The sequence below is a fragment of the Spinacia oleracea genome, chromosome 6 (genome assembly GCF_020520425.1).
Source record: "Spinacia oleracea cultivar Varoflay chromosome 6, BTI_SOV_V1, whole genome shotgun sequence".
NCBI classification, from domain to species: domain Eukaryota; kingdom Viridiplantae; phylum Streptophyta; class Magnoliopsida; order Caryophyllales; family Amaranthaceae; genus Spinacia; species Spinacia oleracea.
The window spans coordinates 48,029,467-48,056,106 of NC_079492.1; the positions used below are offsets into that span (position 1 = coordinate 48,029,467).

The window sequence follows — 26,640 nt, forward strand, 5'->3', positions numbered from 1 at the left end:
AGAAGATGGTAAGGAACTCATGGGGAATAAGGTAGGGAACATTGAACATGATTTTGATATTCGATGATGGAACTTATATTTAATGGTAAGTCCTTTCTATATTATTATATGATCTTATACTCTAGGAAAGCTCAAAATTTTGTAATGACGCCTTTGTTTCAAAAAAAAAAAAATCAAAAAAAAAAAATCAAAAAAAAAAATCAAAAAAAAAAAAATTAAAAAAAAAAAAAATCAAAAAAAAAAAAAAAAAAAAAAAATATCAATCAAAAAATTGAAGCAAAGGTGATCAATTCTTGTACTTTATTATTTTCTCCTATAATTCAATTATTATGAAGAATATCAATGAGTTACAGAAATTTAAACTCATACACTCGTTGAGCAGTAAAGGAACAGACGGTTCTAGGACCAGGAACAGGAAAAGGAAGCAACACTAATGTTAGTTCCTGTTCCACTAAACTTGGTAAGTTGAACAGCCACTGCAGGCACTGATTTCAGCAGTCAGTCCACGTTTCACTATGATGTCAGTTCCTTATGGAAGATTGGTGATATATGGGAACTTGGTACGATAAGGTGCTACATACAAAGAGATGGAGGTGTGTTGGGTTTGGTTTCATATTCATTAAAAAGCTCTAATGATTGTTGAGGACCTCATTTAAAAGAAGAAACCACAAACACATTATCTACCCTTGGTTCCCTCTACTCGATTATTCACCAAGCCTTTTCTTCACACCATTTCTACTTCATTCTCGCCCTTGGCAATTAACAATGAAACCATTTTCTTCTAACCTTTTTTTTTTGATATTATTTGTCAAGTTACTTCATTGCTTCTAACATTGGGTCTTTGGATTGTGAATTGGAATTATGTAGCAACAACATCCTTAGTTCAAAATTGGAAACTCGAGGACTTTTGGGACAAACAAGTGTCTAAGCTATAAGGTGGTGTGTGTGACATATAAACTCAGGGTGTGTATGGTTAACCTAAAAAGATTGTGTGCTCAATAACCCTTTTCGATAATGCCAAAAGGGGGAAGAGTATGTATGATGCTTATTGTTTGATATAATACAGTCTAAATCCTTATCTAATTTGGTGTTTATCAGTATTGCTCTTACTCTATCATTTTACTTGTTCATTAGTTGTTGGTTTACAAAATTAAGGGGGAATAGATCTAAATCTTTTATTGCTTAACGTGTGATAAGCATCATTAGTTTGTCATCATCAAAAAGGGGGAAATTGTTGAGTAATGAGGTTTTGATGATTGTAAACTAATGATGATTATCTATTTAACATGTGTGTCAAGATGCGCGCAGGATGAACAAGTTATGATTGAAACAAGAAACAAGTAACACGAGCAATGAGAAGTTATTGTTCACTAAAGTGAAGATGGCTACGTCATACATGTTGTTTATATGTAAATTAGCATTTACATTGGTAAACTTCATGTGGTAAGTACAGTGACAAAGGAAGAACGAAATGATACTTTATATGGTCCAGCAGGAACAACCAGAAAGAGATCAGAAACTGTTTATCAAAGTTCCTAGTTGTCTGACTGTTCCTGTTCCTAGTCACATGTACGACATGTACTTGTATGCGTTAATAGAGTTTAGGAGTGCATATAATACTTTCATATTTGCATCCTAATATGTTTGTTATACTGTAGGTAAGAGTCCATATTGGGATAAGTTGTTTATTAGACGTAGGATTTTGCATTAGTCTAGGTCTCTCATATTATCCTATCATAAGTACATATAGTTGTATGTGCTTAGGACTCTTCATATAGTTAGATATGCATTAGGAGTCTTCTAGGAATGCATATCATAGCTGGTGTCATTTATCATATATTATGATGTATTGTAGACGGTTTAGGAGTCTAAGAGTTTTAGTTTGCATAAGCATTTTAGGAAAGATTAAATGCTTAGAGTTTAAGCTTTCATAATTAGTATTATGCGTAGTATAGGACTGTTTAGATTCACTGTATTTTAGGTATTTGAGTCACATAATATTTGCCATACATATTAAAGTTCTTATTAGAGTAGGAATATTATTTATTAATATATTATATTCCATATTATCCTATGTGTATTTTAGTCAAGCAAATATTATAATATATGATTTATGCATATCTATCATACTTGACTCAATATCTAACGTGGTTTATTATGCATGCAAAGAAATGATAAATGACGTGTGTAGGTAAGACTTTGAAGAAGACCCAAAGACTTACAGGAAGAACGAGGATTCAAGAGTTAGAGAATCCAAGAGAAGAGGAACTTGGACTCGAGGAGAATTAAGAGTACAAGTACAGAGAAAGAGAAGAGAAGAAAATCTAGTAGCATTAGTGTGCTTAATAGATTTGTTTTAGAAACTGAAAGTTCAGAGCTGGTGGAACAACGTACGTGGAACAGTGTCAATGACGAGGGTATTGGTCATAGTCTGCACGTAGTATATTAGGATTGCATGAGTATAGTATTTAGATCACGTTACCTTAGAGTTTGTGTCCTAATAGAAGTCTAAACATAATAATACTAAGTCATGTACTAAGGAGTTTTAGTATAGTTAGGATTATGTGTTTGATAGTAATTAGGATTGCATTAGTTAATGGTTAAATAATGTTTATCTTATTTAAGAGTCATGGTAGGAAAGGAGTGTCGTTTAGATAGAGTTTTCATTAATATATCTACTGCATAAAGAGTTATTATCCGATCATATGTTTGTTAGAGTCTTAGGATAAAAGTCTATCATGATAGAGTTCTATTAGGTCTAGGATTTCTAAATAAAAGATAAACATAAAATATATCTTCTAGGGTTAATAGGTAACATGCATCACTATATATACTGCATTCATAAGTCTAGGAAAATTGTCTGACTTAGTGGTGTTACGTGCTTAAGTTAAAAATCTACATTATAACCCACGTCAGTACCGTCAGTTCCTGTTCCACATACGTAGTTCCTGCTCCAGCAGAATTTCGGATTCTATTTGTTATTCTATCTTTTATATTTGAGAGTTGGGAAGGGGTTTGAGTGAACCTTGTAATTGAGAGAATCAGCTTGAGTCGAGCTGAAGAGTTGAGAGAGAAGATCTCTAGAGAGATCATTGAGAAGGAACGGTTGAGGGACTGTTCATAAGGGAGTTGAGTTTAGGGAACTGTGATTTTCCTAATTAGTAAAAGGGTTTAAGTCCCTACGGGGCCGTGGTTTTTCCTCTCTATTAGGGTAGAGAGGTTTCCACGCTAAAATCTCTCTTGCAATCTCTTAATGTTTTTAATTCCGCGAAAAAGTAGATCCAAGATCTACCAACACTAATTCACCCCCCCTCTTGTGTTGTTCATCTAAACTAACAAACATCAACTCTGAAATCAATATGTAGTTTTTCAATGATGGAAAGGGAGCAGTTGCCTATGAGAACTTTTTGGCTTGTTAATAAATATGCAGACATACTATACTTGGACAAACAACGCATGGCTGCGGTACAAGAGCTGAATAAAGCAAACATGGAGATTCAAACTCCGCGTCAAAGAATAGAGACTCTGGAGGCAGGAAAGCGTCAAAATTCTATAAGAGGTAATTTTGTCTGAAGTCTTTGCTTTGAAGGACAACCGGAAACTTGGGCTCCGTTTGGTAGGGCGTAAAAAGTTTTCATGGAAAACGATTTTCTCCTTTTCAATCATTTTACGTTGTTTGGTTGGGTAAGGGATGAAAAACAATTTTCCATGACTCGCTCAAAGGTGGAAAATCCTTTTCCAATTGAAAGGGAGGAAAAACACTTTTCCTTCTTTCCTCCTTACCTCCCTCTCCTTTCTTCCCCTCAATCTTCACCATCTTCTCTCATTTTCCTTTAAGGTACCAAACAAAAGAAAACTAGTTTGAAATTGTGTTTTCCCTTGAAAAATGTTTTCCATGGAAAATCATATTACAATTAAAACGTTTTACACCTTACCAAACAGAGCCTTGATGCAGAAGTTTTTCATCTTGTTTCCGGAAGTCCTTTTTATAACCTATTATGTCTGCAATTGATTCCTACATGGTAGTGCAATAATCTTTTCATAAAATAAAGTTTGGCAGTTTTGTCCTCTTAACAAGACTCAAAACTAAGGCTCAGTTCTGTTCACATTATTTTATATGACTTCTGTTATCGAACTTAACTCAACTTGTGTGAATTTTTTTAAAATTCACTGTATCAGAATTTAGTTTCAGTGTAGCGGTAACCACTGTAGCAAAACTTATTTTCACTAGTGGAATTATTTTGTGCGAACTTATGTTAACTTATTTGAACTTATCCGAACTTATTTTGTCCAAAATAATACAAAATGAGTCAAGTAGAACAGGGACTAACGGTTAAGATCTTGCGTTATTTATGAAATATGATATTTCTGTTGTGTCTGTGCTTCTTAACTATAGACCCTTCGGGCATGTCATAAGGTTTCATTTTTCTTATGGAAATGACTATGCTTTTTTGCAGAGTTGCTATCCACACACTACAGCTACTCCTTACTCTTTGTCCTACATTCCCTATTTTGCTTTTCATAATATTCTGTATATCCTTGCAGCTATTCCTATGAAAGTGATTCTTTCATTCCAAAAATTGTTCTCTCTTGCTTGCCATACTTTGTACACTGCATCACTCATAGAAGAACTGCACTGATTACTTTTCTGACCAGACTTTGTACACTGCATAACTCACATTACTCTAGACCATAGAGCCTTTGTAGGAAACTCTGATCCATTGGAAGAGCTACACCATGTTTTTCTTTCTATATTACACTTCCAGCTAGTACAATACTTCTTGTAAGCATCTCTTACTGTATTCACACTAAAAAAGAAGATGTTGATGCGCTCCACTTCTGGCACCCTAGCTCAGGCGCTCATCAGATTGGCTAATACCAAATTTCTTCAGCTTTGCTTTTGTTTGTAGCCTCCACAGTACAGCTAATTAAAGATCTATGTTTGCGAAGAGAAGTCTATTCCAAACATTCTTTCCTCATAGGACTGTGTTTTGGTTTCTCTTAGTTCATTGCTTGTACACTTTGCTGATTGGGAAGGTCTGAGAAGTTGGCCAATTCTGTAACACATGCTGCAACTCGTGCCTTGCTTTGCACAAATATTCATGACCCAACTGGCACCAGCAGGTGGATTAAAAGGCTACTAATTCCCTTCCTTAATATAGACGGAGCATGTCCATTTGACCCAAAGGTCATCTATTTTGTTTCCTGATTCCAATCAAACTTTCCGACAGCTACTTTATTCCAAAGTACGATGTTTCTAATACCAGGCCACCAAATTTCTTTGGAGAGCATACCATTTCCAGCTAACATAACCTGGCCTATTATCATCAGAATTACCATTCCATAAGAAGCTACTACATATGCTGATTATCTTGTTGAGCACAACCTCGGGCAGAATGAAAACTTGGGCCCAGTAGCTGTGAATATAGATAACAACAGAGTTTATAAGCTGAGTCCTATGCTCCTACCTGCAAAAGACAGATTTCTAGAGCTCCAGGTTCTGATTTAGCGAATAAACTTGCACTCACTGAGAATTCTAGGCTTTATAAATAGCAGGTTTAAATGTAAAACCTAAGAATCCATAGTTATAGTTTTGATCAGTTCTAATTAATCAGTTCTGTTTAGATCATTTTTTATCGGATCATTTCTAGAACAACACCAATGAACACTATACTAATGCAAAGTTTTTGATGTTTTGTAGTACTACAGTGGAGTACCTACTACTTATTCTCAAGCGAAGATTAACGAGTTAAGAGACATATAGGTTACCTATGTGTCCGAGCATAAGGAACTAGATGAAGATTCTGAAGATGGTATGGATCATGAAGATGGTGATATGACGTAGGTGATTATGACTTCATTTTATTTTAGAATTTTGTATTTCTTTGCGGAGAAGATATATTATAGGACGAAACATTTAATTCCTTTAAACCTTAACATTTTTTTTATTAATGAAAGATTTGGATTATTTTGGTATTATAAGTATGTTACACTTTTGTAAACAATAATAGTACTATCAGGTGGCAAAAACTAGCTACAAGACTCGAACCCGCATCTATAGGGTCGTATGTATATATGCTACATTTTAGTGCCAAAAAAACAAAATAAAAAATAGAAAATAGATAGTGCAGCAATCAGCTAAAAAATAAAACCCAAAGAAACCCATTTTTCAGAAAAGTGGTTTTTTAGGGTTATTAATTATTTATTCCCAGCAAAATATAAGAGACCTATTTTCTGGGAAATTGGTTTCTTAAATAAAATTAAAGAGACCTCTTTCCGGCTGGAGCTGGTCTTTTTTATTTTCTAAAGAAACCACTTTTCTGGAATAAGTGGTTCCTTATATAGGGTAATTGAATAATAAATTTAATACATAAATAACCACCTTTCTAGGGCGGATGGTTTCTTATTTTTAACAAAGAAACCACTTCAAAAAAGTGGTTTCTTAACCTAAGAGACCTGTGATTCAGAGACCACCTCTCAGGAGGTCTCTTATGCGTTTTTTAGGTGGTTTCTTTTGAGTTTTTTAGGTAGTGTAGGTACTATAGCATAATAATAATAACAACTTGCATGCGCACTACTCATACAAGTCCTCTCTCTCCCTGCTATGATTGAAAGCATAAACAAAAGTACAGCAAAACTCCACATCACCACTTTTAGGGCAGACCAAGCAATGAATCAACTGATTAGTAACCCTCAAAACACTCAGGTTAAAGGCATTTGGATTCCAAGCTAACACAATCCTACCCCCCTCACTTTTGCAACTGTTGGTAGTGAAACACCAACCATTGAACATGTTAACATACAAGGGCCCCATTTTTGCATAGGGCACCTTTGTCTCTAGGAGACCAACTAACCCAGCCCCATGAGAGTTAACAAAAAGTTTCACCTCATTTTGTTTCATCTGGGGTGTTGATCCCCCTCACATTCCAACTAATGATCCTATCCATTGTTGCTAGGAGAGTCCCCTCCCCTAGAAACAACATTCTGCACCATCACCCCTCCCCCTCCTTCAAAACCCCCATTTTGACCCTCACTCTCAACATCCCCTAGTGTGGAATCATCAGTGTCTAACACCTGGAAATGGTTCACAATAGGAATGCTTGAAGGTCTCTGGACTCTCCTCCTACTAGAATTTAAAACAGTTTGAAACCCACCATTCTCAGGCACCATCACAGTGCTTGTAGTGGGTGCCACAACAGGGTGGTGCAACCTGCTGTCTAGGAACCCAAATTCTTCTACTGTCACCCTTTCTGCATTTTGTAGCATCATGTCCCATGTTCTTGCAAACAGTGCAAATAAGGGGTTTCCATTCATACTCCACACCAACCTCCACCTTCACCCCCTTTTCATTGACAAATTTAATCACATTAGGGAAGTCTTGTTCCACTAACACCTCAACTTGCACCCTAGCAAACTGCAGTTTATCCCTCTTCTCAATGGCACTATCTACCATTTTCAATACCCCAATCTTCCCCACTATCTTGCTCAAAATCCTCTCCCCCCAATACATGAATCCCAACCTATGCAGTTTCACCCAGATAGGAATAGATCTTAAATCCTCCTTTGTGAAATCCATGTCCTGAGTCCAAGGTTTCAACACTACTGGTTTGCTATCAAAGAAAGGTCTATTGAGTTTCAGAACTGCATCCCTCTTTTCCATCATAGTAAATCTCACCAAGTAGACCCCCTTTGCCCCCAAAACCACCTTATCCACCCCCATATTCCTACAAATTCGTCGAATGAAACCCTCCATAACATGGATGGGGGATTTGCACCCACCACATAACACATTACAACTGAGTTCCAACAATCAATTTCCTCCTGAATATCCTCTAAGTCAATGGTCACATAATCCTCTGTTTCCACATTAGTCAATGGTACAGTTCGATTCGACGAATTCTCAGTAATGTGTGTAATTTTTCAACATTATCATTATTGTGTGCATCTATTTCAAAATTGAAGGAAATATGTCCTTCATCCAAGGTGCATTAAATCTAATACCAAGGTTCAGATTAATTGCGAACAATTAATTCAGTGAGATCAAGTGGTCGGACCAGCTAGCTGGAGCAATGCTTCCGATCAGTGAGTTCTAATCTATATTAGGCTCACATCTTACTCTTGACTGAACCTATAAGGTCACACCAATAACATGTAACAGATCACCGGATTACATGAAACGGAAATTCATTTAATAGGTTTTCGGGAATTAGTTCGGAAAAACGTAATATACGATACGACCTTCCATCAGAATCGTATATCGTATCGCGAATATTCGTAAGCTAGGAGAAACGAATAATTGTATCGTACGACGGTGATTCGTCTTGTACGATACGATAAATAATAGCCGTAAGGCGTTCGTCGAGAATACGAGCCGCAACGGAGCTGTCGGCCCGTCGAGTCAAGTGCGCATGCGCGCAAGGCCCAACGAGCCAGCGAGCTCGTAGCGCAGCGAAGCAAGCCAACCCGCGTGGCCACGAGTGCGCGCATAAGCACAGCAGCAAGCAGCGAGCAAGCAACGCGAGGCCGATGGCTGTGCGCGCAAGGCTTGCGGTGTGTGTGTGTGTGGCCTGTCAAGGCCTTGTGTCTTGGTCGGTTACACTAAATATAATATTAGGTTTTATTTCCACACAAACCAATTAGTTTTTCCACACCCCTAAACCTAATTCTGAAATTACGTTGTTTCAGTTTTGCTCTCTACTCAAAACTGTTCTTCCCAAAAAAGCAAACACTCTTGAATATTGTCTAAGCTACGATTATCAAGACGGATCTGAACGTGTCGGTGAACCAAATAAAGGAATGCAAATTGGAGTTCTTTGTTCGTGTTCGTTGATATTAAAATCGGGAAAACACGCTTCAAAAGTAAGTATGCTTAATCTGTGCTTTATACATGTTTCCTGGCTTTGGGGTTGTTCTGCACATGTTATATGTTTAACTGTATTCCCCTACAAAAATCAATAATCAAATTACCCTGTATATCTCCATATTGCAAGGTAAAAGATGAATCAGGGTTACCTTCAATTTCATCCACCCACGCAATCGGGCTTGAATTCGAGTGGATATGTGATAGCCACGCGGAGAAATTCCGTCGTGTCGATGACTGGTGTGGCAACGCCAATAGCGACGCCACCGGAGATAGAATATCTCCAAAACCACCATCTCCAACAATCTGGGTATTCACAGTTATTGGCGCCAATCCCTCCATTTCCTTTTCTAAATCCTCCAAGATTCTCGCAGTGGGCATGTAGATTGTGTTCCATTTCCATTTCCATTCTTGTCAAGGTTCGGGGTTGATGCTTTCATCCGAGCTCTAGCTTTCCTTGCCATGGCGTCACTGCAAAGCAGGAGAAGAGAGCTAGAGAGAGAAACGCGCGAACCTATCTTATAATTTTGGGTTTTAGTGGGAGATTTTATTCATAATGGTTTAACTCTTGATTAGGTCCTTATTCCTTTAAGGTTAACAACTTGATTAGAACTAATAAGGTCAAATAATTTGTATATTCTTGAGCCTTGATTAGTTGTTGCAAATATTTATGTGATGCATATTTTTCTGCTAACTTGCTAAGTGGGCCATTCATTGATAAATGAACGGGTGAATGGTATATTGTAAATATATTCTTTTGCAGGTTGCAGAAAGTGACTAGTATAGCCCAAATAGGATAGAAAATATGGTATGCATACCATTAAATTTGAATGTAAAATATAACCAAATGCACAATAGGTTTTTAATTAAAATATGGTATGCGTACCATCAATTTGTTGTAATTAAGTTAATTATTGCAAATCCTATTTGAAGAAAATGAAGCCTCCCATGGTAAAATTCAAGAACAAAGTTCCAATCCATTTTCAAGATGGAGTTTGAAGTTGAAGCTTCAAGATGAAGTTGGGCAATACTAGATCAAAATTATTCTTATGCATGTTATTACATATTTATCGCTTTAAATATGTCTTGATATTATGCATGAGATTGTGGCTTGATTATGTTGCATGATTAAGGATTTTAATTCACTTAAAATCTAACCAACATAGTAAGAGCCTTAAGTTCCAAACTGCAAAATTGAGTTAAAAGGTGTCATTCCAGAATAACACCTATTTCTCACCTTTACATCAATCTAGCAATAGTTTTCCGCCATAGCGAGATGTTACTTATTGATTTTTAAGTGGCAATGTACACATAAGTTGTGAGTACATGTTGATTTGGGTTGAACTCAACAATATATGTAAGGAGTCCTTTTATGTCGTGACAAATGGGATAGGTTTTCCTAATATGCTCTTAGACGTACCTATCAACCAAGAATAGTTTCTAGACTATTAACAACGAATTTGCTTACCTAAAATATTTTAGAATTAAGTCAAATCATAATGTGCTTAATTCTTTAATGATTTTGAAGATATTGTATTCCTTTTATTCACCCTTGACGGAACACATAAACTTGAATAAAATGCTTAATAAATTTTGAATTATGCATGTTTGCTTGAATTTAAGTTTATTAAGAGCATCTATGAATTAATGGTTATTTATTTGTTTATTCTTTTTCAGTTGTAGTTTTTACTATGGAAAACAACTATCAAAACATCATTAATGGTTCTGAACTTATGATCAAGTTGAACCTAACAAACATTTCCGAATGGGAAGGGAAACTAGTTTCAGGTGTTGAAACTCAATTGCATTGAGTATGCACTATTCTATCCCATGCCAAGTTATTATGCAAGAGACATGACTCCTAAAAGATATTCCCCTGGAAAGCGGATCTCAAAAAATTCATGAGTCTCATGCCGAGAAACATCCCTTATGATTGGCATAGAAGGTTCATAGCTTATGAACCATTTATGCTAATCAAACATCTGAGGAATATCTGTCGTGGAAGCACGGAAGAGAGAGACCTAGCTAAATGTTCATGAATTGATTCAATCAATGAAAGGCCTGAAGTTTGATCTTCAAAACAGATGTTTTGGGATGGAATTCCAAGAAACAAATTCTCGAATCCTTCGCTTAAAACAAAAAGTTGGTAAGCCACTTAGAGATCACGTGAACTACATGTTATCATTGTTTGATCACTTGAGTCTGCTAGGTTCCCCAATAAGAAAAAGGATGCACTACTACAAAAACACCTTTGCGAGTTGCCTCTAAATGGCCTTTAGTGTCGCCTATGGGGCGACTCTGAAAATAGGGACTCTAAAAGTAGTTGGCCTTTTATAGTCGCCCCTTTGAGGCGACACGAATGTTACTATACAAGTCACCTATTATGGAAGCGGCAACACTAAAGATTAATTTTTCAATTTTTTTTAATTTGTTAGTCATTCTGAGTCGCCTATTATAGTAAGAGGCGACACAAAAAGTACTATTTAATTTTTTTTAAAGAATTAATTAACCTTTAATGTCGCCTCTCTGGACGACACGGAAAATATTTTCCAGAATTATTTTAATACATTTTTTAATTATACGAGTCGCCTCTAATGTTTATAAGCGTCACGAAAAAATATTTTCCTGACATTTTTATTGAATTTATTAATAATCGAGTTTCCTTACATACTAAGAGGCGACACGAAAGATGTTTTGCAAAATTATTTTTATTAAATAATTACCTTTAAAGTCGCCTCTTAAATTACAGGCGACACGAAAAATATTTTTCGAATTATTTTTAAAAACGTTTTTACCCATTTTGAGTCGCCTATTATACCAAAAGGCGACACATAAAGTATATTTTTTAAAATAATTAATTAACCATTAGAAGTCGCATGTAATTATAGGAGGCGAAACCTAAAGTGTGTTCAATTTTATTTTTTTTGGTAAAATAGAGAAGATATATTACCAAAAGGATATAATACACGTAATATCCAAACCAAAGAAACAAAGATTGACCTCAGTTAAGGGAGCACAACTTGCATCCCAAACTGACAAATTACACAACCAGCAAAAAAATAGAACATAGAAGCTACAACACAAGCAGCACTAGCACCACGAGCAGGGCAATAGATCACAACAACACTATACGAAGCAGCTGCAAAACCCCGGCAGCAGCAGGGGAACCTAGTATCAGTGCAGAACCAAAATTGCAACAAAAGCATCAACTACACCAGAAACCATAGCTACATCAGTGAACCACACCTGCAAGGCCAACAACAAGCACCTGTAAATAGAGCCCACAATAACAACCTGCACCAATCAAACAATAGCAACAACAGCTAAACAGACAACCAAACCATGTTAACACATAAATAGAGAGTTACGGAATTGCTTCTTACATTTGATGGAAGGAGATGAGTATAAATTGCTTCTTACTTTGCTTGGATATTGAATGAGTCAAATAGCTTATAAAAATTGAAGGTCGGTGTGTTACCATAGAAAGCCTTTGCTGACAAAAAACTATAATCTCATGAAGAATACTATAGTGAGTTGACTGAATAGAGTGAGCTGACGGAATAGAGTGAGGAACTGAGAACCCCCAACATCACAACGTTTTAGAATTCCAGTAATGAAGTAGAAAATATCATTTTAGTGTTTACTTGGACTAGACCAACTGAAAAGTATAGATCGTACCTTAGAGGCTATACTGATCCAGAATATGAAAATGAATGCCATTGCTGCGAAGTGCCAAGTCCAAGATAAAAACTTGAACTTAATGCTTCTCTTCCCGAATTTATTACATTTCTATTACAATATTAAACTTGACGACATTGTTAGTGGTTATCACTCTTATTAGCAAACAACCACAATATTCATCAAGGAGATCCACTTCCTCAGCAGAAGCCTCTAACTTAGAAGCATCTTTTAGCATTCTGATGTCCTGCATAAGTCCATTAAAGGTATTATATATATCTATGGTATTGGGTGAGGAACTAAATGCATGGGATTTGTTGTTAACCTCTATCCATCTTTTACATGGAACCTTATCTCACCAGCCTTGTCATGTTAGCTTTCTCATCCCACCTATTATGACGCCAGTGCATATCAGACAGGATAACATAGCTACAATGCTCTTGAGGGACGATTTCAATCAGATGACTTGCCACCTGAAATGCATATTAAAGATCCTCGCAGTTTCTACATGCACCCAAAATAGTTTTCAACACTACAAACGGACCTTCTAGCATCCCAATGACTCATTCAATACTACAAACGGAAAAGGATTCAGTAAGAGACGCAATTCTGGATTTTCCTATAATCATATCAATTCAATAGTTTTTAGATTAAAAAATTCCTAACCTCACTTTCAATGAATGGCTGAGTCATCTCCATAGGGGTAAGAGTTCTCAACCTCACTTTCGATCAAATTCAAAAATTGGCGGGAGTGGGTCGAATTTGATTTCCTCTCTTAATTAAGATGATCCTGTCATTCCTGTGGTTCATAATGATTGTTTCCCTATTAGTTTGATCCATAATGATGATAACACCCCCAGCCCCTCTATTGTTGAACCTGTAATTGCTCAAATTGATTTTGATGATATTAAGGAGGAAGTAGAATTCTGGGAATCTGCTGTGGTGTGTTATGTTATTGGTGCTAACCCTCCACAACATGTGATGGATGGATATGTGCGAAGAATTTGGGGGAAACTAGGTGTTGACGAAGTCTCATTGGTGGGGAAGGGTATTTACCTTGTTCGATTCACAACAATGGAGAACTGTCACAAAGTTCTTCATGGAGATGCTGTATTTTTTGATTCTAAACCAGTTGTGATCAAACCTTGGTCTGCTGACATGAACATCACCAAGGAACCTGTGAAAAAACTCCCAATCTGGATACAGCTTTCTGGCCTTGATGTTAAATATTGAGGGAGGAAAAGTTTGGACAAAATTGCAGGACAATTAGGCACTGTAATTAAGGTGGATCATGCAACACAGAATAGAGATAAACTCGTGTTTGCTAAGATCATGATAGAAGTTGCCATTGATCAATCTTTTCCTACTCTGATTCACTTTTACAATGAGAAAGGTGTCAAAGTTGACCAGAAAGTCAACTATGAATGGCTGCCTATTACCTGCACTACTTGTAAAGGGTTAGGTCATACTATGGAGAATTGCACCAAGAAGCCTACTGGTAAGATGAAGAAGATATGGGTGAAGAAACCTATCTAGAAACACACAGTCATAGAACCAAAGAAGACACAGGAACCAGGGGAGCCTTCTACTAGTGTTGATGGGTTTACACAAGCTGTAAGTTTCAGCAGGAGTAGGGGACAGCTTCTCAAACCTGTTGTGACCAACAATTCCTTCCAAGCTCTTAGTGAGGGATTTGAGAATGACAATGATGTAGAAATGGAATCCCCAAAGGGGGTCAGGAACTCATTAGGGAGGGGAGTGAGATCCCCTATCCCTAATGGATAAGATCCTTTGCTGGAATGTGAGGGGGTTGAACAGATTGGCTAAACAAAAAGAGGTGAGAAGCTTCATTCATTCTCATCAAATCAAGCTGTTCTGCCTCCTAGAAACCAGGGTGAAAGCTCCAAAAATGGGGGATCTGTACCTTACAATCTGCCCTAATTGGTGCTTCACCTCTAACCTTTGTCACCATAAGAATGGTAGGATTGTCCTTGCTTGGGACTCTGATGCTTTCACTGTGGATATTGTACATATGGAAAGCCAGATTATTCATTGCCAGATTACTCCAAGGGGAGCTATGGGGAGCTTCTTTGCCACTTTTGTGTATGGCTTCAATACTGCAGCTGATAGGGTTCCACTGTGGAATAGTTTGATTAAGCTTGCTACTAATACAGCCTGGATCATCATGGGAGATTTTAATGCCATTATGGAGTTTGAAGACAAGATTGGTGCCCCTGTCAGGTTTACTGATATTCTCCCCATGAGACAGTGTATGGCTACTTTCCAATTGAATGTTGTGAAGACTGCTGGTAGATATTTCACCTGGAATAATAAACAACAAGCAGGAGATAGGGTCTTTACCAGGATAGACAGAGTGCTTGCAAATTCTAGTTGGGACTCCTTGGTGCCAACTGCAGAAGCCATGTAACTTCCAGAAGGGGAATATGATCATTGCCCTATGATATTGACTACCTATAATAACTCCTCCCAGAAGAAACCATTTAGATTTTACAACATGTGGACCACTTCCAGTGACTTTATTCCAATTGTTGAGAGAAACTGGAGCACTCATATTCAAGGTTGTCACATGTTTATAGTGGTACAAAAACTCAAAAGCATCAAAGTTGAATTGAAAGCTCTTAACAAAGCTGGATTCAGCAATGTTGAGGTGGAACAAGTGAGACTTAAGAAGAAGATGTCTGATATCCAGGATAAACTGCATGATAACCCCCTTGACACCACCTTAGCTACAGAGGAAAAAACAGCTGCAATGGAATTCAGACTAGCTCGTGAGAGATACATCTCTTTTCTTCAGCAAACAGCCAAACTCCACTGGCTTGAGCATGGAGATGAAAACTCTAGATACTTCTACCAGAGTATAAAGCAAGGGAGGAAACAGAACAGGATTTTGTCTATTCTGAATGAGAATGGAACTCTTGTTGACACTCCAAATGGGATCAAGCAAGCATTCATGGACTACTATAATGACTTATTTGGCACTAAGCTTCAAACCAGGAATACTGTTAAAACTGAAATCATAGACAGAGGCAACAGGTTAACTGATCATCATAGAAGCCTTCTTGATTGCAATTTCAATGTGGCTGATGTAAAAGGCTAATGGATTCCATTCCCAACAATAAGGCTCCAGGGCTAGATGGTTTCAACAGGTACTTCTTCAAAAACACATGGGAGATTCTCAAACATGATATCCATGATGCAGTGGTGGATTTCTTCAAAACAGGCAAATTGCTTAAGGAAATCAATGTCACCTCCATTACTATGGTTCCCAAAGTCAGTGTTCCTTCATCTGTCACTGACTTCAGACCAATAGCCTGTTGTTCTGTACTATACAAGTGTATCTCAAAGTTGCTCTGTGAAAAGCTTGGTGCTGTACTCCCTGACATTATCTCACAGAACCAAGGGGCCTTTGTTTCATGAAGATCAATTCTTCATAATGTCTTGGTGTGCCAAGATATTGTTAAAATGTACAGGAAAAGTCAAAACCAACCCAATTGTCTTATGAAACTGGACCTCAAAAAGGCCTATGACACAGTTGAGTAGGACTTCATAGAGGAGATTATGCATGAGCTAGGTTTTCCTAGCCACTTTATTAAACTCATCATGACTTGCTTATCAACAACTCAGTACTCTCTTCTCATTAATGGTGAACCCACCAAGCTTATCCACCCTAGAAGAGGGCTGAGACAAGGGGACCCCCTCTCTCCTTTATTGTTCACTCTCTGCATGGAGTATTATTCTAGAGCCATGATCACTGTTGGGGAGCATCCATCTTTTAAATTCCACTCTAGATGCAGAGGATTACATCTTAACCACCTGTGTTTTGCTGATGACTTATTAATGTTCTGTAAAGGTGACAAGCTAGCTGTTCAGATAATGCTGGAAGGGTTTAACATCTTCTCCACCACCACTGGTCTGTCTGTTAACCCTTCTAAGTCTTCTATTTATTGCTGTGGTATGAAAGAGGAATTGGTTAACGAAATTTCCCAGATTTCAGGTTTTGATGTGGGTGTTTTACCCTTTAAATACCTTGGGGTTCCTGTGAGTCCATGGAAGCTAAAAGCTAGTGACTGTGACATGGTGGTTGACAAAATGGTAGCAAGAATTAAAGTGTGGAGTTCTAGACACTTATCCTTTGCTGGCAGATCCCAACTGGTGAACTCAGTGCTTTTGAGTATTTGTGTCTATTGGGCTCAAATATTCATTTTCCCCAAATCAGTAATAAAGAAGATTAACTCCATCTGCAGATCTTTTCTCTGGCATGGCTCTTTTGATGATAGTAGACCAGGTGCTATTGCTTGGGATACAGTGTGTCAGCCTAAATCTCAAGGGTTAGGTTTCAGGAATTTGCTTCTTTGGAACCAAGCTGTTGTGGGTAAACAAGCTTGGGCCATAGCCAACAAGCAAGATAACCTGTGGGTTAGATGGATTCACTCTGTATATGTGAAAGAAAAGGCTTGGGATCAGTTCACTGCTCCTACTGCAGCCAGTTGGGTGGTGAAAGTTGTTTGTAAAGTCAAGAATTGTTGTTCTGCTCACTTACAATCTACTCAGTGGATGCATGCCCCCAAGTACTCCATTAAGGGAATGTATCAACTGCTTAGAACACAAGGAGAGACTGTCAAATGGCAACACTGGGTGTGGAATAGATTCTCTATTCCCAAACACAGGTTCATTCTTTGGATGGCAATGCAAGACAGACTCAAAACTAAAGCCAGACTTCACAAACTTGGCATAGGCACCAATGATCTTTGTGCCATTTGTGGTACTTATACTGAAACCATGCAACACCTTTTGTTTGAATGCCACTTCAGTTCTGAATGCAGGAAACAAGTCTTACAGTGGTTGGGATTTCATTGTGGTGAAACACTCTCCCTCTCTTGATGACTTGGGTGCAAAGATACTGCAACACAAGGGCTAAGAAAGCAGTGACCCTTGCTGCTACTGCTAGCTTGGTCTATAATATTTGGAGAGCTAGGAATCAGGCTGTTTGGTTGGCTAAGGTGCCTGTTGTTAAGCACATTGTCTCTCAAATCCAATTTGAGGTTAAACATAGAGTTCAATGTCTCCTAGGTAGCAAAGCTTGTTCTAGAGATAGAGATTGGGTTCACAGTTTGTGAATTCCTTTTCTGGTTGTTTTCTTGGCTAGTGTTCTAGCCTTCTAGTTGCTTGGCTTGGTTAGCTCTGGCTTTCCTCCCTTGGTTGTAAAACTGTTTTTGTGAGCTATAAAATCTCTCTCTTGCTTGCCAAAAAAAATAAAAAATTCCTAACCTGATAAGAGACCAAAAATAAATAATAACATAAACATAAAAAAATTAAGATTGGTAAGATTAATACTTCAATTAAGAAGAAATTCACGAATCAAATAAATCCCTTACCTTTTTATGTTGTGTTTGGGCGATGATGAATTGCGCGCTCGAGAGTATCCCTTGCCCGAGATGATCTTGAGAGAGGATGACTGATCTTGAGAGATGGTCTTGTGAGAAATTGGTGAAATTACCAGAGGTTTTGGGGAGGAATTGGTGTGATTGCGTTAGAATTGAATTGAGAGTAGGTTTTTTTTACTTGACAGAATTGAGAGGAGTATACGTGCCTTTCTAAATTATAGGGAGCTTTAAGTCCTTTTTTTTTTAAATCTTTAGGAAATTATTCCTCCAAAATATTTACAAATTGTAAGTTTATTTTTCTCACTGTCTTTTTTGAAAGTTGGACCAAAGTTTATACATTGTTTAATTATTTTTTTTAAATAAGGAGAGACATCGTACCTATATTTTATTTTTTAAATTAGGTTTTTGGGTTTAATCTTGATTTAACTGTTTTTCTAATGTAATATACACTAGTATTTCTAATATAGTGTGTTATTATTTCGTATTAACATGCAACATTAAATATTTCTCGTCAATTTTAAGAAAAAAATGAAAGAAAATTAAGAAGGGATAAGTGTCGCTTGTTTTATGTGAGACACCAACACTTTCAGAATCCCATTTTATATCACATGCGACACTAAAGGTTTTCATTTGATTCAAAAAACAAAAATAATAGGTGTTGCCTATTATTAATTGTCGACACCAAAACTTTTAGAGTCTCATTTTTAAACGTAGGCGACACTGAAAGTATGTATTTTGAATTTTAAAAATAATATTAAAATGAAAATTAAGAAGAAATAGGTGTCGCCTGTTACCAATGTGCGACACCAAAACATTTAAAGTATGATTTTATAACACATGCGACACGCTAGTCTCTTTGGAATATCTGCTAGCAACTTTATGTGTCACATGTTTTATTAAATGGGACTTTAAATGTTTTGGTGTCTCTGTAGGGGGTTGTTTTTCCCGCATCGTGGTTATTTTTCCCTTACGGGTTTTGTAGATTTTGAATTTCGAAGGAGTCGCCACCAAACAATATTTAAGGGTCCGGTTTGGAAGGACCAAAATTGACTCTTGTGGATAAGGAATTAAATCTTAGAAACCGAATGGGTGAGATTCGGGCATGGGAACGAACCGCTTATTTGGCGAGCTTTAAAAATATATTCGAATGCAAGACAAGGATCGTTTTTTAATAATCCTAATCATGACACTAAGTTGGTTGAAGCATGCATTTGGAACATAGAAATTGCTAATTGTATGTGGTCATTTTGCTTTAAAGTTATATAAAGGAACCTAAGGCCGGTTTGTCCAAGAATTATCTTTGTTAAGCGTGATGTAACCTTTGGTATGTTGTTGAATTTAGCATGTCAGGTGATGAAAGAAATAAATAAGTAAAGCACCATCACAAGAAATAAAGGAATTATTGAAATGCGTACAAAACCACATCACCTTAAAAAAGGTGAGTAAAGAGTGCGGAATTGAAATTTCAAAACTAAAAGTGCGATATTGAAAGTGCGTTATTGAAATGCGATATTGAAATTGGGGTATTGAAAGTGCGATATTGAAATGCGATATTGAAAGTGTATTATTGTATTTAAGATCCGAACGCCAAACAACTACTTAATGATAAGTGCGTCCGACATGGATTCAATTCTCTAAAAATCTCCACTTTAGATGAGTTGCTCATCATAAAGTATCTTTGATTTTGGTTATTGAAATAAAACTTGAATATTGAACTTGAATATTGAACTTGAATATTGAACTTGAATGTTGATCTTGAATATTGAACTTGAATATTGAAATTAGGAGACTTAATTCTTAAAGTATAAACCTTTTATTGTTAAAAAGGTCTCACCGTTAATATGCTCCATAAATTTTGAAGTTGACTCTAGTTTAAGGAGTGATTACAAACAACCTTAAACATCATAGGATCTTGAAAATGGGACTTATATTTGAACATAAAAGATGAATGTTCATGTGTTCTAGTTTAGAAAAGGAATTGCACTTTTCATAAACATCCTTGTACTTTTGAAAGGGTTTGAATTTTGTAAAATTGTGTGCTTGTTGTAAGGAATACTTTTCAGAATAAAAACATCAACTTACTAATCATTTTTGAAATCAAAGCTTGAATCTTGCATGGTATTATTTAAAAGGTGCTTGGACAATCATTTGGGAAGAATTTCAAGAATGAAATCTCTCCAAAGATGGCACTTTTGACATGTTTTCCTAGTTAGTCATGAGCATGAACTCAAATGACAACATCCTTGGAATTGTATTTAGAAATGTAGAAGAATAGAAAGCATCATAATGATTTGATTAGGGATTCGGAATCACCTATTTAGGACTAGGTTAGTTTTCCGATTAGTTCTCCCAATTGCTTAAATATTTTGGAATTGTAATGGAAATTGTAGATTTGAACTTGAATTTTGTATTTGAATTTGAGAGGAAAATTTGAGATTACGATGTTGTATCAGAAATCTGCCTCCCTCATATGCTTATGAAATGAGAGTTTATATAGGGGATTAACCGGCTAAAATCCAAAAACCACCTACGCCTGGCGCTGGTGACGTGACCAAGAATCCGCCAAAACAAGGACGATGACAACGTCCTTGATTTGTTTTGTATTGTTGTACCTTTGTACGATTTGTACGAATTTGGCATGTAGTATTTTCTTGGAGGTTAAGGCTTGGGTTTGCGTCTAAAAACAAGCCGTTTTTGAATTCGGATTTCGTGTTTGGACTCGGTTTTATGGGACGGGGCCGGCATGCTCGGGTTTGTGGGTCGGCGCCCGAATTTGGATTGCTTAACGTCATTTCAACTAGAAAGGACCGTATAAAACCAATGGAGAGGTCCATTGATTAAGATTGTGTTTGGATCTTGAAATTGGTTTTTGGAAACTGAATTTTGTACCGAGTTCCGTAATGGGAATGGGCTCGGGAATCGGACTTTGGATTTCGGATTTTGGAATACACTTTAGCAATTGGGAATTCCGCACGAAGTTACACCAACCACCTAGCAATGCAAAATTAATGACAAGTATATAACATAATTAAATCAAAGAAATTTAAAAATTGATGTAGATGATGATGATGATTGTCTTTGTTATTTTTCCCTTGTTGAATCTCTTTGATTTTCATCAGCGGTTTGCAATGGTGCTGATAACGTGTTATATAATTAGGGAGAAAGGGAGAGAGGGGAAGAGAGAAACAGGCGGTTATGATCTTATTCAATACTATATAATATGTACATATACATGTATTTTATAGGATAAGGATGTCAGGGGTATAATGGGCACCCATAATACAATATATTTATAACAATTATTAATATAAGAGCTAAATAATAATTGCTTTTATAATTCATATTTATTAATATTTGCAATAAACAATTCCCAATATTCTAATGGTTAAAAGTTTAGTAATAACCTAATAAACTTTAAATAAAGTCTAATAAGGTTTTATAAGGCCCTATAAGATCTTATAAGGTCTTATAAGGCCTTATAAGGTTCTATGAGTTCCTATAAGTTAAATAAGGTCACATGAGCACATAAGTTTAATAAGGTCTTATAAGTTCCTTAAGTTCAGATAAGTTGAAGCCTTATAAGTTGAAGATAACACACCTTAAAGGGGCTTATTGAGGTATAATCAAAAGGTGGACTTATATTGAATTCCTTATAATAAGTAATTCCATGCCCCTATCACAATTTACATCTCTATCCCCCTCCCATACCAAAAGAGTCATCGATGTATAATAAATTTATAATTTTGTTTTTGGATGGATACCCATTTTAAACGGCTACATAGTTGTCTTTATAAACTATTATTGATTTTGAAGGGATAACTTTTATTAAAACAGAAAATTTTATCACTAAAAATAAATAAATTTTACATTATTTACAGAGTAACTTTTAAACATTTTAACTTAACCTTTACTCCAATATAATGTAAAATATTTATTGTACACCCCCTTTAAATAAGAACTAGTTTTTGGACCCGGGCGATGCCCCGGGTTAGTACATTAATGACATTCACATATACTTATGTATAAATTTTTTTGCAATTATAACATCAAATATCTAATAGCTTAGTGGCAAAAGCTTTAACGTTTAAACTCAATGTCAAGGGTTCAAACCTTATGCAAAACATGTTTGACATTTTTATGTACATGGAGCGAACGATGACTCATAAGCAGAGTGCCACGTGTCACGTAAACTTTCTTATAAACGCCTTGTAATATATAGTATAGATTTGGGTTCTCGTTTACTTCTTGATCCCCTGTCCAAATTATATTAATCTTTCTTTCGCTCTCATATTCCTTACCCTTACTCTCATACTCATTTTCCTACAATAAATAATACACCCGCTATTATTTTCTTACAATAAAATATTAAACCCATTTTCACTTGTAATTAGTTTTAAATTAAACTTAAACCTCCTAAGTTTATACAATCAAAATGTAACTCATATTAAAATAGGGAGGGAGTAAATTGAGTTCAAAATTCTTAAAGTTTTTGCAGGTATACCTTAATTTTAAAAGTGAAACTATTAAGGAACATCTTCAAGACTAAAAAAGGCAGGGCAGTCATTACAAGGCAGGGAGTATAACTTCATCCTCTCACATTTTTACTCCTATGCTCTAAACTTGAGGAGAGTGTTTGATTTGGTGTAAAATATTTTTCTGGACAAACTAAAGGATTGATATGGTTGAGGACCTTGCAGCCTTGGTGTACCCCATGCTAAAAATTAGAAAATCTTCTTAAAAATTACAAAATATAATGAAATTTTAATAGCGATCCTGAGAAGAATTTCCATCATAATATTTATTCTCATCTTCTTCGGCCTCAATCAAGCTTTTAACAATTGCATCTGTTGCCTTTGTCAAAAACTCTGCCCAATCCCTGCAAAGGAGCACACACATTTTATATAGTTAAAGACCGATTAATGGTCTTCGATTTTTTTCAACAACAAAATAATTCAATTTGTAACTATTACCTCCGTTTCAAAATAATATTTGTAATTTTTCGTTTTAGTCCATTTTGTAATTTTCTTTACACTTTAAAATTTACTATCTTACCTTCTTACCCAATAATATGTACAATATTTCACTCACTTTCTCATATCTTATTAATTTTTTTTCTTACACATTTATCTTACTTTATACATATTTTATTATATTCAACCAACTTCCCATTTTGTATTGATATTTGTGCAAATAATAACCGTAAAAAGTTTTATGAAACGAAAGTAGTATGCTGTTGAAGCAAGTCTTCCCAAAGAACACATGTGAGTGTCCTACATTGATAAAAGAGGAGCGCTTTAATCACTTAATAAGGCTAAGGGACAACTCCCCTTATTACCATATGATTTTAAGGTGGAATCTCCTACGGTCTTGTTAAGTGGACTCTCTCTCTCTCTCTCGATAACGGGTGCGGCCAGACCCGTATTTTACATGGTATCAGAGCAAGGCCCACGACATGGGCCTTGGACCGTTAATATTATGGGCCAAATTAAAATGCCACATGTGAGGGGGGAGTGTCGAGAAACGCGCTCTAACCCATGAAACATCAGACGTGACCGAACTAAAAAAAGGATCTCACACGTGAGGGGGATGTTGAAGCAAGTCTTCCCAAAGAACACATGTGAGTGTCCTGCATTGATAAAAGAGAAGAGCTTTAATCACTTAATAAGGATAAGGGGCGACTCCCATAATTACCCTATGATTTTAAGGTGGAACCTCCTATGGTCTTGTTAAATGGAGCCACTCTCTCAATAACGGGTGTGGCCCAGACCCGTATTTAACATATGCCACAATATTAGAGTTGGCAATGGGTTTTGTTTGGGACTTTGGGTCGGAAACACGTCGACCCATTTATAAACGGGTTGAGATTTTTCCAACCCAACCTGTTTATTTAAACAGTTTGAGATTTTCAACCCAACCCGGCCTGATTATAAACGAGTTGAACTCAAAACCCGGATGATTAAAAAAAATTACATTAAGATGTGATTTCATAAAAATTATATGGTCATTTCTCGCAAAATTTGTGTTATAAAATATCATTTTTGCCAAAAATTAACAATAAAATACAAAGTAGTTTTAAAAATAAAATATCAACATAAAAGAATTTTTTCCGAACTTCTTCCCCATCATCATTTCCTTTGCTGTTAAAATCAATTTCCTTGCTTCCATTGATTTGTTCATGTGATTAAGTTCAGATTTTGAAAAATGCAGATTAAAACGTTATTTCAAAATTTTATGGACGAATTTGAAAACCCATTTCTTAAATATTATCTTAGTTCCGAAAAGTTCTTTACACTTTTCGTTTAAGTCCATTTCTAAAAGTTTTTTATACTTATGTTTTATTCTATTTTGAAATACAATGTTTACAATTATACTCTCTATTCTGATTTTTTTTATTTTTCCACCAGCAACATTTATTGACCCACTTGCATAATTATAGTATCTATTCTAATTTTTTTTATTCATATACTTTTCCACTTAAACAAGATGTCACTTTCACCCACTCCTTTACCTTAATTCGCATGAAACACTAACCGTAAAGAACATATATGAACGAATGTAGTATATACATAAGAATGAAAAAGATAAAATTAAGAAAAGAGGTTTTTATTTATTTATTATGAGGAAATAAAAACTAGGTTAGCCCCTAACATAAGACCAACCTAACTCATTCTTTCAGAGATATAAGAGAAAAACTGATTAGAAGATGTGAACTAATAAAGCATGGAAGGGTATTTAGAAATCCAGCGCTTGATTTGCCTATCAGTGGCAGTGGTGGAAGAAAACCGTCTCGAAATGTAAGAGATCTCTCTCGGCATCTGCAAAGATGTGGTCAGTTGATCAAGGAACCTTCCATTAAAGTTTTTTATTGCATTGATGACACAAAGATTACCCCCTCTTCTATTAGGTGTTTAACACCAAGCAAAATGTAAGGCCTATTTTAATGGCTTCATGAAGTGCAAAAGCCTCTGTAAGAAGGATGCCCTAGCTAGTTGAAGCCAATGACCTTTAAACCCACTAAATTGAGTGCACCAGAGTGGTCTCTAGTTGCAAACCCTAAGGTTGAGCAGTAATAAGATCCATCAAAATTTAATTTGAAAAAACTAGCACTAGAAGGAGCTTGCCAAAAAAAAGTTCCATTGTAGGTATTGGTTTGTCTTTTGGTATTGGCTTTGAAGGAGAAATATCATGATTTGGGTTGTGTAATTCCACAAAATTTGTAAAGAACCAATCTTTATGAAATTGCTTAATCAATCATATTCCTTCGCGAAGAGTACGTAAAACTTTCATCTCAAAAGTTGACACTAGCTATTTCATATGAAGTTATGAACCAAGTCGTCCACCAAACGAAAGTAAATTTAGAGAGAGGATATATATATATATATCTAGACGACTAGGCCCATTGTCTCTTTGTAATAATTTTTATTTTGAAGGTAAAAACAGTTAATTCATAGAAAATAGTTATATATACACAGTACATCTACAAAAAAATAAAAAATATCCCTAATAGAAATATCATGCATATATATATTCTAAACTTAAAATTAAAAATGCAGAAGTTATTTATTATTATTATTATTATTATTATTATTATTATTATGTACTAACCCATTTGAAGGATCAAATGCAATCCCGACAGTGTATTTACACTCTTCAATGGCAAGCTGAAACCTTTCGACGTCTTTGATAGACCAATTACAGTTTTTCTTGATTTGCAGTTCCGAAGGCTTGACGTCGCAAAAGATGGGAACCACCTTCTTCTTACAATCTATCATTAATGTCAGTTCATGCAAACAAAAATATGAATCACAGTAGTTCGGGGAAAAAACCGCAACTCCGACACTACAGTTTTTAATTGCAGGGTCGATCGATTCAAATAGCTTATCCCCAGGTTTCATGCTCTTACTATCCAAAAAGGGGTGATATCCGAGAACTGAGAGATGACTGAAGAGAAGACCGGCGATGGTCCTCTTCGTGTCAATACCTCGGTGATTGATGAATATGTCGTATGATGAAGGATTGCCGGTCACAAGGCGGAGGTTTTTGTTTGACGAAGCTAAGCTTTTGGATTGAATTGATTCCAAATATGTTGTAATTAATATGAAATGCCACGTGGTTTATTTGAAACTTCACTTGTGTGCCTTTAAGAGTATTTAAACATTTTAGGAAATAAATCAAGGTGGGTAAATATTGTTAAAAAAATTCGAAAACATAATAAGACTTGTGTTCCTTAAAAATTAAACATTTGAAGAAATCAATCAGTATATCTCCAAATGATATAAGAAAATTGGGATTTGTTTCCAAAAAGAGGTTTTCCACATAATAAATTTAATTTTTATGATACTTTTTCCATATAAAAAATTATCCCTTACCACTCATAATATATGTACTACCTCCGTTTCATAATAATTCTTACACTTAGCATTTTAGTTCATTTCATAATGTTTTTTACATTATGCTTTATTCTATTTTTGACATGAAAATTTACAACCTTACCCTCTTACCCTTGAATATTTACAATTTTTCACTCACTTTTTTTTTTTTAGGGATTTTTTCACTCACTTTCTAGCTCTTACTTTATTCTATTTTTTCCCTTACACCCACCCACATTTTTACACATTTTTCTTACTTTATCCATACGTTATTATAGTCAACCAACTTTTTCATTTTTATCTTAATACTTCGTATATGTGTAAATAA

The 26,640-nt window shown here is 35.8% G+C and overlaps 1 protein-coding gene across 1 annotated transcript; it reads right to left on the reverse strand.

Annotated features, from left to right (window-relative positions):
* Positions 1-22,704: 22,704 nt before the first annotated feature.
* On the reverse strand, positions 22,705-26,012 carry LOC130463125 (probable 2' cyclic ADP-D-ribose synthase BdTIR; the record flags this gene model as incomplete). The annotated part of the gene is made up of 2 exons (XM_056832171.1): positions 22,705-22,819; positions 25,549-26,012. Coding segments are annotated over 2 exons (579 nt in total), but the record flags the coding sequence as incomplete, so codon positions are not given.
* Between the last annotated feature and the right edge of the window lie 628 nt (positions 26,013-26,640).